Source organism: Oncorhynchus clarkii, chromosome 29 (genome assembly GCF_045791955.1).
Source record: "Oncorhynchus clarkii lewisi isolate Uvic-CL-2024 chromosome 29, UVic_Ocla_1.0, whole genome shotgun sequence".
NCBI lineage: Eukaryota > Metazoa > Chordata > Actinopteri > Salmoniformes > Salmonidae > Oncorhynchus > Oncorhynchus clarkii.
Window position 1 is genome coordinate 10,129,864 of NC_092175.1, and position 24,758 is coordinate 10,154,621.

General features: G+C 43.0%; 1 protein-coding gene across 1 annotated transcript in view; it reads right to left on the reverse strand.

Moving 5' to 3' along the window:
- The window catches only part of LOC139388312 (fibrinogen C domain-containing protein 1-like), a 233,596-nt gene that overhangs the window by 114,193 nt on the left and 94,645 nt on the right, over positions 1 to 24,758 (reverse strand). The window contains exon 6 of the mRNA XM_071134913.1: positions 19,513 to 19,649. Coding sequence (XP_070991014.1) covers positions 19,513 to 19,649 — 137 coding nt within the window. The remainder of the gene's footprint in view (positions 1 to 19,512; positions 19,650 to 24,758) is intronic.

Consider the following 24,758-nt stretch of genomic DNA (forward strand, 5'->3'; position numbering starts at 1 on the left):
GCTCTGACCTAACATAATCGTTTGTAATGCTTTCGCCGTAAAGCCTATTTGAAATCGGACACTGTGGTGGGATTAACAAGAAGTGTATCTTTAAAACGGTGTGAAATACTTGTATGTCTGAGGAATTTTAATCATGACATTTCTGTTGTTTTGAATTTGGCGCCCTGCACTTTCACTGGCTGCTGTCATATCGATAACGTTAACACAACACGTTGGATCTCCCAAAAGAGCAGTACGCAAACTGCACCCCAAAATATTCTAATGAGCCACCTCCTCTACATTTAAATGATTAATAAAATAGCAAACAACCCTTTTGTGAACTGTGAAAAACAAAAGGGTTATTTTAGTCATGGTTCCACATATAATCTTCCCCCTTTCCAAATAACCTTTGAGGAAACCTAGTGTGTATGGTGTGTGGTGCATTTTCCTGGCACGGTTTAGGTCCACTCAACCCCTTACAGCAGTGGTTCCCAACTTTTTATAGACCCGTACCCCCTTCAAATATTCCACCTCCAGCTGCGTACCCCCTCTAGCACCAGGGTCAGCACACTCTCAAATGTTGTTTTTTTTGCCATCATTGTAAGCCTGCCACACACACACTATACAATATATTCATAAAACATAAAAAAATAGAGTGTGTTTTTGTCACAACCCGTCTCGTGTGAAGTGACAAAGACCTCTTATAGGACCAGGGCGCAAATAACAATATCATAATGATCAATAATTGTGCTCTTTATTTAACCATCCTACATATAAAACCTTATTTGTTCATCGATAATTGTGAATAACTCACCACAGGTTAATGAGAAAGTTGTGCTTGAAAGGAGGCACATAACTCTGCAATGTTGGGTTGTATTGGAGAGAATCACAGTCGTAAATCATTTTCCACACAAAGCCTGTGCCTGTATTTTGTTCTCATGCTAGTGAGGGTCGAAAATCCACTCTCACATACAGTGGGGCAAAAAAGTATTTAGTCAGCCACCAATTGTGCAAGTTCTCCCAGCTAAAAAGATGAGAGAGGAAAATCCAGAAAATCACATTGTAGGATTTTTATGAATTTATTTGCAAATTATGGTGGAAAATAAGTATTTGAATCGCTTTGAATCTGTTCTGGCGCCTCGCGATGGCCCAACGGCTTATTAAGAATAGTTTATGTTGGTATTTCCTTTATTTTGGAAGTTACCTGGATGTTCTTTAAGAAAACTCCCCACTCTCACAATTCTACTCATTAATCACTTTGGCCACTTAGCCTATAGCGTGAGAGTAGAGAGCCCCCCCGTTCCCTGGTCCCTGAACCAGATTTAGCTACCTGCTAGCTAGCTGCCCTGTCTGCCACAGTGAATCACTGAGTTGGTGACTTGAATGGGCAGCTTTACCACCAACCAGATTAGCGATTAGCTCGGTTAGCAACTGCACGCACGCTCACGCGCACAGGCACGCACACACACACACGCACACACACACACCGTGACTTGGTCTTCTGCTCAGCAATATGGCCTAGCCTCCTCTCTTTGATTGCCTATTGACCCTGGAGCCGGTGTGTGTGATCCCCAGAGCCATGGGCCAATGCCCCACACATACACTGATTGTTTCCCCTCACACACCATTACTGTCTCTAGGTTTAGAAGCCGGTGGAGGGGTTGAGGGTGAATGTGCGTGATTGTGTACGTGCGTGCGTGGATGGATGAATGTGTGTTGGTGTGCTTTCCATTCAAGCGTGTGTGCAAGAGTGTGTGAGTTTATTGGGGTGACTGGACTCTTTCCGCTTCAGGCCAAGCTAGCTATCTACTTTCCTTTCATTGATGTGTAAAACCAAAAAATGCAGAAGCATGTAGCATAGAGGCGAATAAAACAGACAACAGCTCTTGCTTCCTCTCCACCTCCCTCTCCATCTCATGCTTACTCATACATGCAAACCCAATGGACTCCTTCCTCTCCACTGCAGCAAAGATAGAATACAGGAGGATAAAACATGTATGAATAAAAACAAGCAATGGGGGTATCAACAAGCTTTGGGGTCCAGGGATAAACTGCTCACTTGTATTATCTGTGAAGATGGCCAAACTGCCATCCAGTCAAAGGTACAGAATGTAGGCTTAGTTCAAATCAAGTGTACTGTACTGTACAGTGTGTGTGTGTGTGTGTGTGTGTGTGTGTGTGTGTGTGTGTGTGTGTGTGTGTGTGTGTGTGTGTGTGTGTGTGTGTGTGTGTGTGTGTGTGCTAGTCTGGTATTACACTCTGCCTTGGACCTTAGCTGTCGGTCAATCAAGAGGGAGGTCCGACCTTCTCCCACTCAATCCCCCCTCTCCCGCCTCCTTCTCCTTATTCAATCCATGCTCCAGCCTTAGACTCAACCTAACGTCTACAGCCGGGTCAGCCAGTAGACGGTTGCTGGCAGGATATAGCCTAAGCAGTAAGAGTGTGGGCACGTTCGACGTTACAGACGATTTTAAAACCTCTTCAGGATCGGTGGGTCCCCCGCGGGACGGTTGAGCTAACGTAGGATAATGCGATTAGCATGAGGTTGTAAGTAACAAGAATATTTCCCAGGACATAGACATTTCTGATATTGGCAGAAAGCTTCAATTCTTCTTAATCTAACTGCACTGTCCAATTTAGAGTAGCCATTACAGAAAACCATGCTATTGTTTGAGGAGAGTGCACATTTACGAACATGAAAATGAATTAAGAAACCAATTAGGCACATACAAATCTATCTTTCTGTTCCTGATCAAGGCAGTTAAGCTTGTTATCCCTGGTAGGCTGTCATTGTAAATAAGAATTTGTTCTTAACTTCTTGCTCCTACTTGAGACGCAGATGTCTCAAGTAGACACCTGGAAATGCAAATGCGCTACGCTAAATGCTAAATGTACTCGTTAAAACTCAAACGTTCATCAAAATGCACATGCAGGGTATTGAATTAAAGCTACACTCGTTGTGAAACTAGCCAACAAGTCAGATTTTTAAAATGCTTTTCGGCGAAAGCATGAGAAGCTATTATCTGATAGCATGCAACACCCCAAAATGCCTGAATGCGACGTAAACAAAGATTTAGCTTAGCCGGCGCTACACAAAATGCAGAAATAAAATATAAAACATTCATTACCTTTGACGAGCTTCTTTCTTGGCACTCCTATATGCCCCATAAACATCACTATTGGGTCTTTTTTTTCGTTTAAATCGGTCCATATATACCCAAAATAGCTTTCTATGGAAGCTGTGTGATTCAGAAAAAAACATCGTTTTAAAACGCAGCATCATTTTTTTAAATTAAAAAAGTCAACGATAAACTTTCACAAAACACTTCGAAATACTTTTGTAATCCAACTTTAGGTATTAGTAAACGTTTATAATCTATCAAAATGATTACAGGGCGATGTGTATTCAATAGCTCCTCGTCTTCAAATCAATGGCTGCCAATGTGTACCTCACAACATCCTGGTGGAGACCGGAAGAAATTGAATCCAGTTAGTTGGATTTACCAACAAAAAAGTCCCTGGAAAATGACGACAATGGCGACATCGTGTGGAATCTGTAGGAATTGCATGCAGGTCCATAATTAATTTTGTGCCCTTTTAACAACCCATGAAAGTGACGCATGGAAATTATTTTTAGCTTTCAGAGAGCAGTTTTTCTTGCGCTTTTCGATGAAACACACAATCTGTTATAGTCACAGCCGTGATTTAACCAGTTTTAGAAACTTCAGAGTGTTTTCTATCCACACATACTAATCATATGCATATACTATATTCCTGGTATGAGTAGCAGGACGCTGAAAAGTTGCGCGATTTTTAACAGAATGTTCGAAAAAGGAAGGGGTAGACTTAATTAACTGACTTGCCTAGTTAAATAAAGTTTAAATAAAAAAAATAAGGACATGGCCTTGCTCACAGTTCATTCTGTGGCAGCACATTGACCAAGTGATATACTGTATGTGAGGCTCTTGTTCAGATCTTTGATCATGACACTGGTGAGGAGGGAGGCCAGGAAACTGACAGTAAAGATGCAGAATGGGAATTTGTCCTGGTCTTCATCCCCACCTGATAGGAGAGGTCGGCTGTCGGTTTAAAATGTTATCAGGATGACCCCAGGGCCAACGAGATACGCCATATCCCGGGTTGATGACATAAAATCCCGCTTAGAACTATTCCTGACAGTGTCCATCGAAACGCATTTACAAAGACAACTGCAGGAAGTAGACCCGACAGATGTCCAAGCATAAGTGGATCACTTGATCTTGGCTGGTGTGTACAGATCCAGAAATGAATCTACCACCAGTTTATGGGATGCAAAGTCTGGTCAGGAAATTTATCGTGCCACTATGTCATTCCAGACATTTCACGAGTTGTCGCGGGTTCTTTGGTTCGACAACCGTGATACGAGCCCAGGCCGACGTCAACAAGACAAGCTGGCAGCGATCAGAGAGGTTTGGCACAAGTGGGTGGAGCGCCTGCCACTCATCTATAACCCAGGTCCAGACATCACAGTGGATGAGCATCTGGTCGCTTTTAGGGGATGTCTAAATATGGAATAAAGATATGGGCAGCATGTAATGCCAGGACAAGTTATGCCGGGAACATGCAGGTTTACACCGGGAAACCTGCTGACGGTGTTCCCGAAAGGAACCAGGGGAAGCGGGTGGTCCTGGAAATGGCTGCTGGTCTCCAGGGGCACAACATAACATGTGACAATTTCTTCATCTCATATGCTCTTGGTCAGGAACTACTCCAAAAAAAAAGACCTTGGTGGGGACAGTCAGAAAGAACAAGCCTGAGTTGCCTCCTGCCTTGCTCACTACCAAGGACACGGATAATTTTTCCTCTGAATTTGCCTTCACCGATACACACACTCTTGTGTCCTACTGCCCGAAGAAAAAGAAGAATGTGCTCCTGATGACAACTCTGTACAGGGATGCCGCTGTGAGTACCAGAGAGTACAAGAAGCTCAATGCTGTCCTGGATTACAACAGGAACAAAGGGGGAGTTGACAACCTTGATAAGGTATGTTACTTTTTATCTTTCAAGTCTCATTTTCTTTTTTTTTCTATCACTAGATTGTTTTATCTGCACCATTAAAATAAGATATGTTGTTGTTTGGTGAAATGCTTATTGAATTTGTCAACAATATGGAGTCAATTCTATGCATTTGAATATGTAAATATGTTTTAGATGTGATAGCTTAAAACAACGCTTTGATGCAATTCTTCACGTTACTACGCAAGACATGAAGTATCACTTGTATGTACTCATTATTTTATTTACTGATCGTTGCACTTTTTGCAGGTTACTGGCACGTACTCTCGTAAGAGGATGAGAGCATGTTGGCCCATGGTGGTGTTCTTCAACATCCTAGATGTGTCGGCCTACAACGCGTTTGTGGTGTGGATGGAGGTGATTCCAGGCTGGAAGCAATAGCAAATAGAAGTAGATCTAACACAACATTAGGTGATAATAATAATATATGTGTTATTATGGATTTATAATCAGCTATAATGGGCCGGTCATTTTGGACCGGGATCACAGAATGAATTAACATGAAAGGAACACAACAGTGGGGTTATACTTAGATATATTCTCCAGACATGTATAGAGGCAATTGTTGATATGTTGTCAAATTTAGATTCTACGTAACATTTTCTTTGGAAATATGTGGCAAAAAAAGGTTTGTCTTAACTAAATGAAACCTAAATATTTAGGCTTACTTCATCCAGTGTGCAGAAAAATAAATTTGTGGTATTTGCAAACATTCACATTTATAATTAGATATATAAGAAATTGCATGTTTTAATACAATATTTCATAAATGTTGTAATGCAAAAAACTATTATATTGGTGTCTGTATTCAACTGGTTCGTTGCCTATTAGGGTGCCTTTTAGGGTGAGGTGCCTCGCATAATACTAAAAAGTAGAATAACGACTGAGTGTTCCAGAACTCTCTAAAGAGTAGAGTTGTCCTCAAACACAAAAACCAGAACAACAACACAATGATTCAAAATACGTTTTATGATTCAAATGATTCAAATACGTTTCTCTAAGAAAGAGAGAGAGAGAAAGAGAGAGAGAGAGAGAGAGAGAAGAGAGAGAGAGAGAGAGAGAGAGAGAGAAAGTAATGATCCAGGGGCTGTTTCTTAATATCTTGTTTTGATTTGCAGTTTTCTCTGTGCATGTTCTGACTTGATCCAGGTTCCCTGTAATATGTTTCGGAGAGGAATTCTTTATTTTGAGCTCTTCTACATGCTCGACTCAGCCAAACATCCTGGCTTTCAAAGATAAATGCCCGCAGAAATAGAATGCTGTCGTTATCAGTTCTCAATAATGGTCACTGTCGAAAATAAATTTGTTCTCCAACAGTGTGCACTAAACAAATCAAGCCGCAAGAAAATAAGAACGTTAGTTAACTATACCACCAGCTCACAATATAGGTAAATGCTGTCAGACTTTTTCACAGTAGACCTGAAATTTGATTGTCAATTGCACTGCAATGGATTCCATGGTGTACATGTTGCTTATTTCAAATGGAGGCATTTCCGATTAGCAAACAATACTTCTGTCAAAAGGCCTAGACTCTCTCTCTCCTCTTCTTTCTCCTCCTCTCTTTCTCCACTCTCCCTCCCCCTCTCTCTCCATCCATCTCTGGATCACAGAGAGAAGTTCACTCATAATGTCACATTTGATGCTGAGGGATCCTGAAAGTTTGTTAAGTGGGGATTTGTTGTCTTGAGCCCTTTATCGTCTAATTAAGTTAGGCCTGGCATTTCCAACCAGAATGACACCAATCAGGGGGGAAATGTCAACCAAAACTGGCAGCAGAGTCATTGGATGACAGACTCCCAATTAAACCTGAGAAACAGAAGATGGGGAATGAAGCTATTAGGAGAACATCACTTTTATCCAGTATTCTACAATGTTCTCTCAATGTTCTCTCCCCAATCAAATCTAGATTCTCACGTTGCTGTTTCCACGAGAGACAACCATGTTGATCGACAGTTCATTGATGATGTTTATACTCCACCTTTTCATCTACTAACTCACCCAGACGTATACAGTATGTGTTTTCTTTTTATGAAGCCTCTAGCATATGTGTCCCTGGCTACATCCCAACTATTTGTCCAAAGGTAGTGCTTAAACTACACAGGAAATAGTGTGCCGTTTGGAACACAAACACATTGACAAGCTCTTTTTAGGGTAACTGATCTGGGATGTGATCTATTATGACAGTTTGCCAAATAGATGACCTGCCTTTACAATACATTGTGCCTTTTTCATAGCCTTACTCGGTCTCTCTACAGAGAACTGTAAGTAGGGTCTTGAGAGTGAATGGGAGAGACGGGCAAGCCATTCTGAACACAAACAACGCAAAATGAAACCTTTTTCACACTGTTGTCCCGACCCCCAAACAGACTGCGCTTGGACAGATATGTTACATTCACACATTGTAATTTTCAGCAAATATGTTGGACGCGTAACCAGGCCAGTACAGCTTGGTTTGGCACTGCTCGGCTCAGTCGTGTGGAAAGCCCTTAACTGTAGAAAGAGGTTGTATCACAAATGGTACCATATTCCTTAAATAGTGCATTGCTTTTACCAAAGCCCTATTTGCACTAAATAGGCAATTGTATGCCATTTGGGAGGCAGCGAGAGACACTAACAAAGACACACGGTCTGCAAATGAATTTTTCCATCCTGTAGAGCGTCCACCTTCCCAACACCTACTCAAGGGGATATTCCATTGGCCTAATCACATTAAGCTGCTAGTAATCTCTGCATTAAGTAAAGGCTCCTTAACAAGCTGAGATAAGCCTTTCAGCAGACTAGCATTCTGTTTTTCTGTCGTTCTGTTGGTCTGTTTGTCTGTCTGTCTGTCCACTACCTCACACACACACACACAGAGAGAAGAGAAAGAGCGAGATATAGAACTGTAGGCATAAGAAGGAGGGGCAGCAAGGGAAAGAACTGCAGCAGGTTGTATATGTAGACCCTGTGTCTGCCATCCTCTGTCAAAGGGCATAGAACAGAGAGGATATTGTTGTGTATGTGCTGCAGTCTTAATGCTAGCTAGCTCCACAGTGGCAGGCCAACGGCTAATAGTGGTTGTTTCACAAAGGTCACGTCAGCCAGTGCCTGTGATAACACTAAACACACAGAGGACAGGCTTTCTCTCACACTCTGGCTCCAAGCTTATCTGGCCTATTTCCTCATGGCTAGGGGGACTCTCCCCAGTCATTCACAAACACAGAGGTACGCACGCACAGCTGTGTCACGATGCTTACAGATTTAAAAAAAAACATAATTGAATCATGTGATTTTCCACGTTTTGCACATGTGAATCCATGTGTTTTTGGAACACTTCCCATATGATACTTCACATGACGTTTCACATGTGAATCCATGTGTTTTTGGAACACTTCCCATATGATACTTCACATGACGTTTCACATGTGAATCCATGTGTTTTTGGAACACTTCCCATATGATACTTCACATGACGTTTCACATGTGAATCCATGTGTTTTTGGAACACTTCCCATATGATACTTCACATGACGTTTCACATGTGAATCCATGTGTTTTTGGAACATTTCCCATATGATACTTCACATGACGTTTCACATGTGAATCCATGTGTTTTTGGAACACTTCCCATATGATACTTCACATGACGTTTCACATGTGAATCCATGTGTTTTTGGAACACTTCCCATATGATACTTCACATGACGTTTCACATGTGAAATCATGCAAAACTGTGTTTTTTTAAACACTTAACATGTGATCATATTTAACATGACCTTTCATATGTGGATTAAACATTTCACATGAGATTTCACAGGTGACACCCTGCCAAAATCTTGAGTCATTATGATACAAACAGAGTGCTTTTAAATGACATATTTGACCATATCGTGCATGTTTAGTTAGAGAAAAAATGTCATTCAACATGTTCTTAACTGTGATTTGAACTCACAACCTCTTAGTTGACGATCTACCTGCTATGCCCCCATGTCTGTGTCAGCAATAGGTTTCACCTGTATTCCTAAACTTTGGACGTCAATGCAAATCTCAGCTTTGTTAAAAATACACTAAAGAAAAAATATATATATTTTTCATAGTGATTCAGGAGTAACATTTAAACAGAATAATGTGACCCATCAACATTAGACATCTACTGTATATAGATAATCCTCAAATTGCTGAAACAAGTCAATTAAATCAATGATGAGAGAATAGCAATGGAGGCTGCTGAGGGGAGGATGGCTCATAATAATGGCTGGAACAGAGCAAATGGAATGGCATCAACCACATGGAAGCCACGTGTTTGGTTGTATTTGATACCATTCCACTGATTTCGCTCCAGCCATTGCCACGAGCCCGTCCTCTCCAATTAAGGTGCCACTAACTTCCTTTGGAGAATAGTCAGAATAATTGATGAAAAAAAATAGCACTGCAGATCACACTCTTTTGCTAAGTGCAGTGATGTATTATAGGGAAGGGATTTTGAGACGAATGCTACAGACTTTCTGGCACCACAGAAAGATCAGCGTACCTCAAATCCTGTATAGAAATAATGACCTGAAATGTCAAATCAAGAAAGAAAATAATGAAGGCTTTACATCATTCTTATCAATGTTTAGATTACATATAGCATTCCAGTGTTCCAACCTGCAAACAAGGCTGCATGGGATTTCTCTTAATGCAGCACGTGCAGCCATTTGCAATTTCCGCTTCAGGTATTATGCCGGGAGAAGCTTGTAGATTTGACAGCTCTAACGCAACGCCACCTCCGACACCACCAAAAACAACCTCTATGCAGGTGTCCGCTAACATGGACCTGATAGGACCACGCCCTAAGTGTGCATAAATGCTCTCGGGATTGGACCTTGCAACACTTGGTCTGGTTTGCTTGAATATCTCAACAGGTATTTGTTGGCAAGAACATTCACACACCCTCAACAATAAGAATACAGTTACAATACAGTATTGTTTCTCAGTGTACCAAAAAAAAAAGGTCAGTGTTAAAGAAAGTCCTCCACTTGCCATGGCATGACCATCAAACACGTAAATGGCTACATTACTTCCACTGACGGCTGGCACAAATACACAGGCAGTTGACCACACCCCAAAACATGCTAATGAGCCCACAAATAGTACATTGCCCCCACCTGTAAAAGTGCAGTGATGATTGTAATTTACAGTGCCTTTTGAAAGTATTCGGCCCCCTTGAACTTTGCGACCTTTTGCCACATTTCAGGCTTCAAACATAAATATATAAAACTGTATTTTTTTGTGAAGAATCAACAACAAGTGGGACACAATCATGAAGTGGAACGACATTTATTGGATATTTCAAACTTTTTTAACAAATCAAAAACTGAAAAATTGGGCGTGCAAAATTATTCAGCCCATTTACTTTCAGTGCAGCAAACTCTCTCCAGAAGTTCAGTGAGGATCTCTGAACGATCCAATGTTGACCTAAATTACTAATGATGATAAATACAATCCACCTGTGTGTAATCAAGTCTCCGTATAAATGCACCTGCACTATGATAGTCTCAGAGGTCCGTTAAAAGCGCAGAGAGCATCATGAAGAACAAGGAACACACCAGGCAGGTCCGAGATACTGTTGTGAAGAAGTTTAAAGCCGGATTTGGATACAAAAAGATTTCCCAAGCTTTAAACATCCCAAGGAGCACTTGGGATAATATTGAAATGGAAGGAGTATCAGACCACTGCAAATCTACCAAGACCTGGCCGTCCCTCTAAACTTTCAGCTCATACAAGGAGAAGACTGATCAGAGATGCAGCCAAGAGGCCCATGATCACTCTGGATGAACTGCAGAGATCTACAGCTGAGGTGGGAGACTCTGTCCATAGGACAACAATCAGTCGTATATTGCACAAATCTGGCCTTTATGGAAGAGTGGCAAGAAGAAAGCCGTTTGCCACAATCCACCTGGAAGACACACCAACCATGTGGAAGAAGGTGCTCTGGTCAAATGAAACCAAAATTGAACTTTTTGGCAACTATGCAAAACGTTATGTTTGGCGTAAAAGCAACACAGCTGAACACACCATCCCCACTGTCAAACATGGTGGTGGCAGCATCATGGTTTGGGCCTGCTTTTCTTCAGCAGGGACAGGGAAGATGGTTACAATTGATGGCGCTCCCAACCAAAAGGATGCATGCTCAAATTTTCAAATAGTTATTGTATACTCTACGTAAAGTGTCTTGAGCACTTTTAGTTTTTACCTTGCTGATCATTTGGCTTGGTCTCTTTCACTCTTAACGATCTGGTGGTGAAGTTGCACTGGAGCAATACATTTTATTTTTTAAAGGGACGTTAGATGTTAGAAGTTCAAATCTCCATTTAAGGTTGAGTCCCAAGCCTTGTCACAGTACACAATAATTTACACTAATTGAATTCAGAATAAAGCAGCACACTTTCTTCTTATGGAAATAATACCTTCAAGTTGTTGTATATATTTACTTTATTTTCTACTGCAACTTTAGGCAAAGTGCAGAAATGTATTCTTGCCAACGTTCATTAGGTCCACATACCTGGTGGCGCAGCAGTAAATTATTAAGGTAGCTAGAAATATAGATATTATGTGTTCAAATCCCAAGTGAGGCAGAGCCCCAAGTATTTGTATTTAATATTGATCCCCAAGTAAGCAGCATCCAGTCCTAACATTAACACCGTAATTTAGCTGTAAAAATACAGTGACTAGTTGTAGATTTACCATATTTTCACAGCAACTAGACAAAACCTCCAGGGGACCATGCCACAACGTCCTGAAAACATCCTTGGAACAAACCCGGACAAAAAAACAAAACCTGCCTGACTGTTTAAATTTAATGAATGTCAATTATGCCTTTCAAAGACACCTGGGTTTCACACCTGGGTTTTCACATGTGCTGAATTGTTTTTACATGTGCAGTGTCATGGTATCACATGTTGAAATTTTGCATCCCCATGGTGTCATATTTATTTCACGTGAGATCACATGAGATCACGTGTTTTTTCCATACGGGAAGGGATAAGCAGACGAGCCTTCATCTGACCTCCATCCCCATTTTCAACTCCCCTTAAAATTTGATGAATCATATTTTATGCGCTGTCTTGTTCCTCATTCTTTCTCTTTTTGCAAGTTGCTGTTCCTCCCCCATCTACCTGTCTGCCCGCAACAGGTACATATCAGAGTGAAACAACAAACAGGCGGGGATAATGCGAAACACCATTAGGTCTCTGTGCCTCTGCCAGACATCGCTATAATACTGTGTATACAGGACTTCTGCAAGGTGCAACACAGGACTTCTGCAAGGTGCAACACAGGACTTCTGCAAGGTGCAACACAGGACTTCTGCAAGGTGCAACAGAGTACTTCTGCAAGGTGCAACACAGGACTTCTGCAAGGTGCAACACAGGACTTCTGCAAGGTGCCACACGGGACTTCTGCAAGGTGCAACACAGTACTTCTGCAAGGTGCAACACAGGACTTCTGCAAGGTGCAACACAGTACTTCTGCAAGGTGCAACACAGGACTTCTGCAAGGTGCAACACAGTACTTCTGCAAGGTGCAACACAGTACTTCTGCAAGGTGCAACACAGGACTGCTGCAAGGTGCAACACAGGACTGCTGCAAGGTGCAACACAGGACTGCTGCAAGGTGCAACACAGGACTGCTGCAAGGTGCAACACAGGACTTCTGCAAGGTGCAACACAGTACTTCTGCAAGGTGCAACACAGTACTTCTGCAAGGTGCAACACAGGACATCTGCAAGGTGCAACACAGGACTTCTGCAAGGTGCAACACAGGACTGCTGCAAGGTGCAACACAAGACTGCTGCAAGGTGCAACACAGGACTTCTGCAAGGTGCAACACAGGACTGCTGCAAGGTGCAACACAGGACTGCTGCAAGGTGCAACACAGGACTTCTGCAAGGTGCAACACATGACTTCCGCAAGGTGCAACACAAGCACCCAAACAAACAGTCGAAAACTACCCATATACCTGATTTTCACAGCAGGGCTTTCATAAGAGGTTATGGATGTATAGAAAGTAAGCATATTTAGGATGGAAATAAACTGTACATTAGCTCGGTACAGCCATTTTGTAAAAAAAAAAAAAAAAAAACAACAACATAGAAGACCGATTACAGAATGAGATCTTTACTTTTCCTCCGTCCCACAGAAACAGACAGACTTACATCCGAATCCATCTTTTTTCAAAACCAATAAACTAACTGGGTATGTATTATTGACGAGAACGCAAGTGGTTCCAAATGCACTCTGACTCCAAATAGAGAGTGCTACAAAACTGCACACAATCACACATTGAATCTCAAACTTTTTCCACATTTCAGTTCTTAGCAGAATTTAATATTTTAGAGTGATAGGCGGTGTTTTTTGATAAAAGCATATTTTCGATAATGCGGCACTCTGATAGATCTGATCCCATCCATTATTAAGACAGCGTCCGTTTTTAGTCTCCTCCTTTGAGCAAAATAAAATAATAATAATCAGGTATACTACGCTAAGATCTAATCCATTCCAATGGCAGTACTTGATATTCCAGGCTATAACCAGTAAAACACAGATGTAGCTGAATGTGAACAAGGCACCGTCAGGGCCAGTCCTTGTCCTTCTGCTGCTCTAGGCGAGACCAAAAATATTATTTTCCCTACGATCGGCTTGTCAAAAACGATACGGATACAAACTTGAAACCGCCGATCGTGACAATCGGGTGAAACTCCTGGCCAACAGTTGCGATTGCCCGTTCCATATTGTCCATTTTACTTTGGACCTGTCCTATTTTTAGGATACGTTGTTTGTTAACATTTTATTTGATTGGGTACCATTTAGCTTACATTTAGTCTTTCTCATTACATTGACATACGTTGTATCTCCGCCCTGTAGGCTACAGAAAAGACCACATACTCTTTCTACCATATCCTATATCTGCTACATCGTTTATGTTCGATTATTTTTGGGACGGAACGCTGCAACGCTGGGTCTCTCCAGCAGCAAAGCAAAATATTTTGCACCTTTGACAAAGTGGGAACTGCTTATCATCAGCGCTCACCTAAAAAGCCCATATGCCAATGGTTGACAGAAGTTGTCCTTGTTTTTGGGAAGAATTATGTGAAGTCTTACGTGTTGTTGTTGGAGGTGCGTCTTGGTCAGTTTAGCTCAGAAAATGCTGCACTCTGCCTATTGAGCGGGCCGGCCGTGGGCACCATTTCCTGACTGATACACGTCTGTCCCTATACACATCACTCTGTCTAATGTCCTCCACCCCTTACGCTGCACACTTCACACAGAGAACACCAAAGAGAGAGGGAGATGGATGGAAAGAGAGTGGGGGGGGGGGGGGGGGGTGTAGGGGAAGGACATGAAGACAGCAAAATAAATGTGGACAGAGGGTAGGAATGCAGGAATAAGACGTGAGAGAGTGAAAGAGAAGGACCAAGCAGGGTTGCGAGAACCAATCAGGGCAGTGTGAGGTACAGTGAGAGGGAAACAGAAGGAGAGAAATGGCAGAAAGACAGCGAGAGACAGACAAGCAGTAAAAAAAAGCAAATACGGGAGAGAAGCTGAGAGGGAGGGGGGGGGGGGAGAGAAGAAGGGAAGCAGGGAGAGGTACATGTGACAGGTCCTCTCTCCCCCTGGTCTAACGGAGTGTCTTTTATCCGTCACCATCTTTCCGAACATACAGGTTGTGAGACAGACAGGCCCCGCTCTGTGTCCCTGGTCTGTCGCATGAGAGAAAGGAGAAATACTGCGGCAATTACCCCAGAGAACCTTCTACATTCCCTTCACCAGCTCAACCCTCTCGCTCTCCGTTTCTCCTTTTCTCTCTTTCCTCTGCAGTCCTCTTTCACCTCTCACTCCTTCTCTTCTATTCAATTCAATTAAATTGAAATGTAAGGTCTCTCCCGGCTCTCTCATACTTTTCTCTCTCTCTCTTTTAGTGAGAGCCTAAAGATGGTAATGAGGTAAAAAAAAAAGTGTCAAACCTTGAAGGACAAAAATATTCCCTTTTCCTCTGTCATGTTCCCTCCTGAGAAACCAGGGCTGAAGCAAGTATGTCACGAGTATAGAAATAATAGATAAACCTGTCTGAAATTCATGGCAACATATTTCACACAGATAGATACTTTGGAACTGTGCAACCCTGGGAAATACTGTATGTTTGTATTACAGAAAAAAAAAAGGTAAATGGTGAAGCCTTGTTGTGAAGAGTGAGATATTCCACTGGATACCCTGCAGTGTGTTTGCTGGCTGTGATGTTTGAGGGTTTTGATAGTGAATCTTGCAGTGGAATGTGACAATAGTTTATTTTCTTGTGGGAAATGCTGGGGAAAAGTTCATTGTTTTCAAATTTTTTGGCCTTGTGGTCGGTCGACTGGAAGAATGGAATGGCCATCACAGCCCCCAGCTATAAATCATCCCCAAATGTCTATTACATAAAGCTGTAATGCTATGAAGTACGCACACAAACAGACACACGCACGCACGCACGCACACACGCACACACACACACACACACACACACACACACACACACACACACACACACACACACACACACACACACCATCAATCTCCTGTGTTCTGCACTGAACTTAAACGCGGGCATAAAGATGTGAACACAAAAATGATAGAAGGCTGCTGTGGCTGAACACACAGGGCATCTCCTCTCGTACTAAAATCTCTCTAATACTAAACACTAGGGAGGGCTATCTGCTGTAGTTGGCCGATACAATGTGGCATTACTTTAAATGGCACGCTATTCCCTACTTTTGACAAGAGTCATTATGGGCCTGGATCAAAAGGAGTGCACTATGTAGGGATCACAGCAATTTGGGACACATTTCAAAGCTCCCTCTCCCACTCTCTACTCCCAGCACTATCACACAGCAGACTGGCCTGACCTTATCACCAGACGGAGAGCCCTATTCAATCACCAGCACTAACCAGCCCTGTGGAAAAGGTCACCATAACACTGCGCTTCTGCAGCCCTGGGGAGGAAAGCCATATTTTAACTGACTTACGTGGAGGACATGGGTGCTAACATTCTTGTAGTGCAGAGGAGACTGATGTTTTGAGCCGTGCTGGAGACTGGAACGTGGTTAGAAGGTGTGATTCAAAAGGACCTAGAATTTCAATACCGTAGTAGATTCAACACCTACACGTCCCTTTGTACCTCTGTAGACTACAGCCTCCCCCGGGGGCCCTCTAGAACTTCATTCTCTCTACTCCGTCACTTTCTCTCTAGAGATCCCAACCTTCTTTCTCTGAAGATATGTGTCTTTCTTCTCCCTCCCTCCCTCCCTCCCTCCCTCCCTCCCTCCCTCCCTCCCTAAGCCCCTCTCTGTGTGTGCCTTATTCTCAGTAGGGCTGCTCTGTTTGAGTGAGCGGCAGCATACGGCTCATTCCTTATGTAAGCCCACGTCTCTCTGTACCTGTTACAGACAGTCCTAACTCTCGTTGGATCACACCTCTGGGCTGTTAATGACCCGGAGGTGTTAACCGTTATGAATAGACAGGGAGACAGACAGGAGATGAGATGCTGTCTGTTAAGGTCTCAGCAATTAGGCTGTGACATTGGCAAATTTAGAATGAGTTCATTTTTAAATGTTTCATAAGAAGAACAGCATGCAAAGAGGCATACATTTGGTAGACTTGCTGACAGTGACTGACGCACGCACGCACGCACCCATGCACAAACACACCAACATGGAAAGATACACACCCAGATACAGACTGGTGGTTGGCTGTACTCCATCATGCTGTGTCAAGCACTCTGTCACAGGAGGCTATGACCTTGCTTGTGTAAGGCACGCTCGCTGACAGTGACACGCACACGCACGCACGCACGCACACACACCGTGTGTCTGTCATTAACTTGGCAGAGTTGAGAAGGTTATCGGTGTAGGGACTAACTCAGACAGCACAGTCTCTCTGTGATGGTGGACAATGGGCCGGCCAACAAATATCCTAAACTGTCCCCATCTTGTCTTTTATGCGTGTGTCTTTGTGAGTTTTTTTTTTGTGTGTGTGTGTTGGTGTGCGGCGCGTGTCGTAAGTGTGTAGGAACAGCCAAAGCGCTGCAGGCTACAGATGATTTACAAAGCAGATAAACTATTAGTTCCTTATAGGAGCTCCACTCTCGTCTCCCTGAGGACCACTACAGCTCAGAACAAGAGAGAAAAATGGTCACTACACCGCACACTGACACACTGCATACACACACTGAACCGGGTAAACTACACACACATACAATACACTAATATAAACAGGACACACAAAAGAGAACACAAAAAGTACACGCACGCACGCACACACACACACACACACACACACACACGCACACACACACAGTAAAGCTAGATGAACACGGCTTATGTCTCCCATCACCAAAACCATATAGATCTAGTGTTTCTGTGACAGCGTTTTTAGATGTAGTAGTTCTGTGACAGTGACTGGGTCCCAAAATGCACCCTATTCTCTATGAAGTGCAACACTTTTGACCGGAGCCTTAGTAGCCCTTCTCAAAAGAAGTGCACTCCATAGGGATGTAGTACATTTGGGAGGTAGCCAAGTGTGTTTAGATCTACTAGCTCTGTGACAGTGTTTGTTCACCTCGCTGTCTCTGCCGTTCTAATCCTCTATGTGGGACAGCTGTCCAAAGATTCAATCTCACAAAACACCCTTGCGTAGACCCAGCTACACAAGAGTGTGTGATCGCTTAATACCAAACAACTTTGTCCTCTGCTACTGTAGTTGGATATCAAATCCTTATATATATATTTTTTAACAAGGCAAATCAGTCAAATAAGAGCACATTCTTATTTACAATGACAGCCTACGCCAGCCAAAAACCTGGCAAATTGCATGCCGCCCTATAGGACTCCCAATCACAGCCGGGAAGACTTCTCCTCCACTGAGATGTGGGGCCTTAGACGGCCGCGCCTTAGACGACTGCGCCACTCAGGATATGAATAGGAGACAAGTGTCTTCCCTTTCGACAACAAACAACTAAACATTCAATTCCATTCTAACTTAATCATATCCTACTGTATTTGGATATCAGAACCTTATCAAAAGCCTATCACAGGAAGACAAGTGAAAATAAACAACTTAGCATTCTAGTGTCACAACAAGCAGAGCGATGTGTCTTTGAGAGTCTCACAGTGGCAAATTGGGGTGTACATTTAAATCTGCGGCTGAGTATGTCTATCTGATTCATAAACTACTGAGTGAAGTGCTGAGTAGCTGTCACGCTAGATTGTCTGGCGGGGACAGATAACTCTGTGACACAAGGACCCACAGCCTGTGTAATACCTCCCCACTACTCTATACGCACCTTCTCATATCTACCTAATAGATGCTCTCATTCTCTCACTCCCCCTATTCAATTCTCTCTCTCTCTCTCTCTCTCTCTCTCTCTCTCTCTCTCTCTCTCTCTCTCTCTCTCTCTCTCTCTCTCTCTCTCTCTCTCTTTCACCCTGTTCAATTACTTCATTCTCCTTTGAATACTAATTTATTTATTTCTCTCTCTCGCTCTCTCTCTCTCTCTCTCTCTCTCTGTCTCTCTCTCTCCCTCTCCCTCTCTCTCCCTCTCACACGTAGATGGATATCTAGTAGTTATGTATCTCCCTCTCTCATGTTTATCCTCGCCTGCGCTCTCAGGCACTGTCTTAGAAGCCTTTCCATATCATGTTCCACAGTTTTTTTTATTTTTGTTTTTTTGCAGCTCTACACACTGTGTCAGGTCTAAAGTTAAACAAGCAATCTAATCGCAGCGCATTTCTTCCACTTTGGTTTCTCTACATAGACAAGTCTGCAGTGCTGGATTTTAATCACGAGGAGTGTGGAAGAAAACTATGTTTGTACTCTGGAGATCCAAAAGACTGGTGAAATGAAATGCACGTTACAGTTTTAATTAAGAGCATTCCACACTGAATGATTCTTATTTTAGTGTGGCTTGGCAGATATCGTTTGTAAGTGAGAGTAAAAACCAATTTAAAACAAAGGTAGTCGTAATAAACCCAAAGGTAATCGTAATAAAAAGCATTTCATTACCTTTTAGCTCGGGAGTTTTCATTTTGATTACCAACCCAATAAAAGTGCAAAGAAGGAGAGAGATGGGAGAGAGATTGTGTCTGTTGTGGATGAATAAGAAAACTATTGGAGTACTTGAGGATATAAATGGCTGTGTTTCTTCTATTCTAATGCAGACACCAGACCGTTCCACTCATGAGTGTGTGTTTCATGTGAGTGTGTGTTCTTCTCTATATGTGTTCCTCTGCGTGTGTGTGTGTGTGTGTGTGCCCTCTATGAGTGTGCCTCTGAATGTGTGTGTGGTTTTCTTGAGCGTGCGTGTGTGTGTGTGTGTGCTCGTGCGTGTGTGCCTCTGATTCTGTGTGTGTGCCTTTACGTGTGTGCCTCTGAATGTGTGTGTGGTTTTCTTGAGCGAGCGTGTGTGTGTGTGTACAGTATGACTCACCGTCCAGCCCCCTCCGTCCGTGGTCATGTCACAGTAGACCTGGAAGCCGGAGGGGTAGTGAGTGGGAAACACAGAGTAGATGCCATCCTCCCTCTGCCCGTTAGCATACAGATCGCCACAGTCACGAGGACGAGAGCCTAGAGAGAGGGAGAAAGAGAGACAGAGAGAAGAGAGATGCAGAAGGGAAGAGAAAAAGACAAAGAGACAAAGAGAACCAACAATCTATCAGTTGGAATTCTAGCTGGACAGTAAAACAAGTGGCTAAAACATTACGTAAGACAACAAAGAGAAACGAGAGAGATGAAGAGAACATTCGACTAGACTTCTTATAGCCTTATACTGTGGGCATATCAAATCAAATTTTCTTAGTCACATGCGCCAAATACAACAGTGAAATGCTTACTTACGAGCCCCTAACCAACAATGCAGTTTAAAAAAATACAGATATAGAATAAGTAATTAAAGAGCAGCAGTAAAATAACAAAAGCGAGACTACATACAGGGGGGTACCGATACAGAGTCAATGTGCGGGGGCACCGGTTAGCTGAGGTAGTATGTACATGTAGCTAGAGTCATTAGCAGGTATATCTCCCTGGTCACCCACAAAGCCAATTCTTCCTCCGGCCGCCTCTCCTTCCAGTTCTCTGCTGCCAATGACTGGAATGAACTGCAACAATTACTAAAGCTGGAGACTCTCACCTCCCTCACTAGCTTTAAGCACCAGCTGTCAGAACAGCTCACAGATCACTGCACCTGTACATAGCCCATCTGTAAATAGCCCATTCAATCTACCTCATCCACATACTGTATTTTTTATTCATCTTGCTCCTTTGCATCCCAGTGTCTCTACTTGCACATTCATCTTCTGCACGTTCTACCATTCCAGTGTTTAATTGCTATATTGTAATTACTTCGCCACCATGGCGCCACTATTGCCTTACCTCTCTAATCCTACCTCATTTGCACATGCTGTATATAGATTTTTCTACTGTATTATTGACTGTATGTTTGTTTATTCCATGTGTAACTCTGTGTTGTTGTATGTGTCAAACTGCTTTGCTTTATCTTGGCCAAGTCGCAGTTGCAAATGAGAACTTGTTCTCAACTAGCCTACCTGGTTAAATAAAGGTGTTCTCAACTAGCCTCCCTGGTTAAATAAAGGTGTAATGATATTTGTATTTAATTTTTATTAAAGTGATTAAATAAATAAGAGGGGGTGCTTGGTCCTGTTTTGCCTGTAGTCCACAATCATCTCCTTTGTCTTGACCATGTTGAGGGAGAGGTTGTTGTCCTGGCACCACACGGACAGGTCTCGCACCTCCTCGCTGTAGGCTGTCTCGTCGTTGTCGGTGATCAGGCCTACCACTGTTGTGTCATTGGAGTCATGCCTGGGCGTGCAGTCATGAGTCAACAGGAAGTGCAGGAGGGGACTGAGCACGCACATCTGAGTGGCCCCTGTGTTGAGGATCAGCGTTGCGGATGTGTTGTTACCTACCCTTACCACCTGGGGGCGGCCCATCAGGAAGTCCAGGGTTCAGTTGCAGAGGGAGGTGTTTAGTCCCAGGGTCCATTGCTTATTGATGATCTTTGAGGGAACTATGGTGTTGAACGCTGGGCTGTATTCAAAGAATAGCATTCTCACATAGGTTACTTATGTCCAGGTGGGAAAGGTCAGTGTGGAGTGCAATAGAGATAGCATCTTCTGTGGATCTGTTGAGGCGATATGCAAATTAGAGTGGGGTAGGGTTTCTGGGATGATGGTGTTGATGTGAGCCATGACCAGCCTTTCAAAGCACTTCATGGCTACACATGTGAGTGATACGGGTCGCTAGTCATTTAGGCTGGTTACCTTAGTGTTCTTGGGCACGGGCACTATGGTGGTCTGCTTAAAACATGTTTGTATTACAGACTCGGACAGGGAGAGCTTGAAAATGTCAGTGAAGACACTTGCCAGTTGGTCAGCGCATGCTCGCAGTACACGTCCTGGTAATCCGTCTGGCACTGCGGCCTTGTGAATGTTGACCTGTTTAAAGGTCTATCTCACATCAGCTGCGGAGGATCTGGCTTCCGGAAGAGCTGGTGCTCTCATGCATGTTTCAGTGTTATTTGCCTCGAAGTGAGCATAGTAGTAGTTTAGCTCGCCTGGTAGGCTTGTGTCACTGGGCAGCTCTCAGCTGTGCTTCCCTTTGTAGCCCGTAGTACGTTGCAAGCCCTGCCACATCCGACGCGCGTCAGAGCCGGTGTAGTACAATTCGATCTTAGTCCTGTATTGAAGCTTTGCCTGTTTGATGGTTCGTCGGAGGGCATAGCGGGATTTCTTATAAGCTTCTGGATTAGAGTCCCGCTCCTTGAAAGTGGCAGCTCTAGCCTTTAGCTCAGTGCGGATACTGCCTGTAATCCATGGCTTCTGGTTGGGGTATGTACGTACAGTCACTGTGGGGACGACGTCATCGATGCACTTATTGATGAAACAAATGACTGATGTGGTGTACTCCTCAATGTCATCTGAGGAATCCCGGAACATTTTTCAGTCTGTGCTAGAAAAACAGTCCTGTAGCTTACCATCTCCTTCATCTGACCACTTTTTTATGGATCTAGTCACTGGTGCTTCCTGCTTTAATTTTAGCTAATAAGCAGGAATCAGAGGGATAGAATTATGGTCAGATTTGCCAAATGGAGGGTGAGGGAGAGCTTTGTATGCATCTCTGTGTGGAGTATAGGTGATCCAGAGTTATTTTTCCGCACATTTAACATGCTGATAGAAATTTGGTAAAATGAATTTAAGTTTCTCTGCATTAAAGTCCCCGGCTACTAGGAGCGCCGCCTCTGGGTGAGCATTTTCTTGTTTGCTTATGGCAGAATAAAGCTCATTCAATGCTGTCTTAGTGCCAGCCTCTGACTGTGGTGGTATGTAAACAGCTACGAAGAATACAGATGAAAACTCTCTCGGTGGGTAGTGTGGTTTACACTTTATCATGAAATACTGTACCTCAGGCGAGCAATAGCTCAAGACCACAGGTATCGTGCACCAGCTGTTATTTACAAAAATACATAGTCCGGCACCACTTGTCTTACCAGACGCCGCTGTTCTATCCTTCCAGTACATCATATAACCAGCCAGCTGTATGTTAATATTGTCATCGTTCAACCACGACTCCGCGAAGCATAAGATGTTACAGTTTTTCATGTCCCGTTGTTAGTTTAATCTTCCGTGTAACTCGTCAATTTTATTCTCCAAGGATTGCACATTTACTAGCAGTATGGAGGGAAGTGGGGGTTTATTCGATCGCCTACGAACTCTCAGAAGGCAGCCCGCCTCTTCGGCCCCTCTTTTTCCGTCTCCTCTTCACGCGGTTCACGTGGACCAGGGCCTGTTCCCGAGGAAGCAGTATATCCTTTGCGTCGGGCTCGTCAGAGCCGTGAAAGGAAAAAAGGATTCTGCTAGTCCGTGGTGAGTAATCGCAGTCCTGATATCTAGAAGTTATTTTCGGTCATAAGAGACAGTAGTGACAACATTATGTACAAAATACGTTTAAAAAATAATTTATAAACAACGCAAATAAAAGAACAAAATAACAATATCGGCTGGGTAAACCGTCTGCCTTCTTCTCCGGCGCCATCTTACTATATCTAGCCCTCCCTTGACAGATAGGGAGAGGGGGAAAATGGGGACTTAGGTGGTGAGAGAGCGGGGTTGGGGATACAGGCAGTATTTGTGCGACACAGGGATCAGCAGGATTGGGTGTGTGTGGGTTCGTCACTATGTTGGGGGAATTCTGTGATGATTAGTTCTCATAGATTATGCATGCCAGCTTTCAGTAGGTCAAACCCCAGAATTTAAAGCATAGAGAGAGAGTTCCCACAGGGGCCAAACACTATAATTTTGGAGAGAAGACACTTTAGAGACTTCCCTTAGCCATCTCTCATCCCTCACCCCCCTCCGCCCCCTCCTATGAGCCTGGTGAACTTGTTGCACAATTGAATAATAATGTAATATATGCCATTTAGCAAATTACCATCAAATTCAGATTCACGAGCAAAGTTGCTTTTCTTACAGACAACTTATATTTATTTTAGGCATGTAAAAAACAAATAACACAATGCTAGTGTACTGTATAATTTGCAGTTTCATAGACATGCAGCCAGGGTGATGCTCTGTGCTACGAGTAGGCTGTGCTCCTCCACCCATGTACACTGTATAAAGTAGGACGGCACAGCTGCGAAGTGCTTCTTGTGATTGGAATTATCCAGAATTACGCGTCGGTTCTATTCAATTTGTCTGAAATCAAATAACGAATTTGACAGATCAATGTGATTGTTTTTATTGAATGAACGCTTCGCAATTGCTTTCAACACGTGCACATTCGCATTGAACAGTGGTGGGTGCAACGTAGTGGCGGCAGAGCTGGAGGCATGGCCTATTGGGGGCGTGGCTTTTCAGGGTTGTTTTTCTTAACTACCCATGAGAGTGAATGTCATTCCAGGAAATCTATTCCATTTTATTTTTGAAATAGGTTATGTGCATGTTCCACACTAAATTGTAAGTGATTGTGGTGGGAGCAATGCTGGAAGTGCTTGTGTGGATGGGGCCTTCATTATTTGGTAACAATGTTGTAGCAAGTCGATGTGAAAGTCTTACGTAAATGTGTTTGGAGTGATTCATTTATCTTATGGGAACATACTTCATAGCTTGATTAAGAGGACATTGGTTTAATTGCTTGAAAACCAATTTATGAAATTTGGAGAGGCAGTACCAAAGCGAAAAATCGATTTATTACTTGGTAGGATTAACAAAAAGGGAAAGTAAGATGAATGTTGAAAGAAATAGGTTGCAAATTGAAATAGTGGTATTGAACAGTTGGCATTGAATCCTGTATTTGGTTTCAACAAATGTTGTTTTTTCAATTGAGAAAACCTAACCCATTTACTTGTAACCAGTTGATCCAGTTTTTATTAGGTTGATCCAAATAATATATATTTTTTACAGTGTATAGCGTGTTGGACAGGGTGGTAGCTAGCAGGGCAGTCATTGAAATGGATATTGTAAAGTTCCACATATGCAGGAATCCGGGAGTGTGAAATTACATCAAGGATTTTCATGCAGTCCCTATGTGTGTAAAATATTAATGGGAACCTGGGGCCTGTGGCGCTCGCGCATGCTCTCGAGTGTGTTAGTGTTAGTGTATGTGTGTGGTTGGTGGCTAGAGGGAGACTCTCCTCAGGTCTTTTAGGTTTGACTCAAGCTT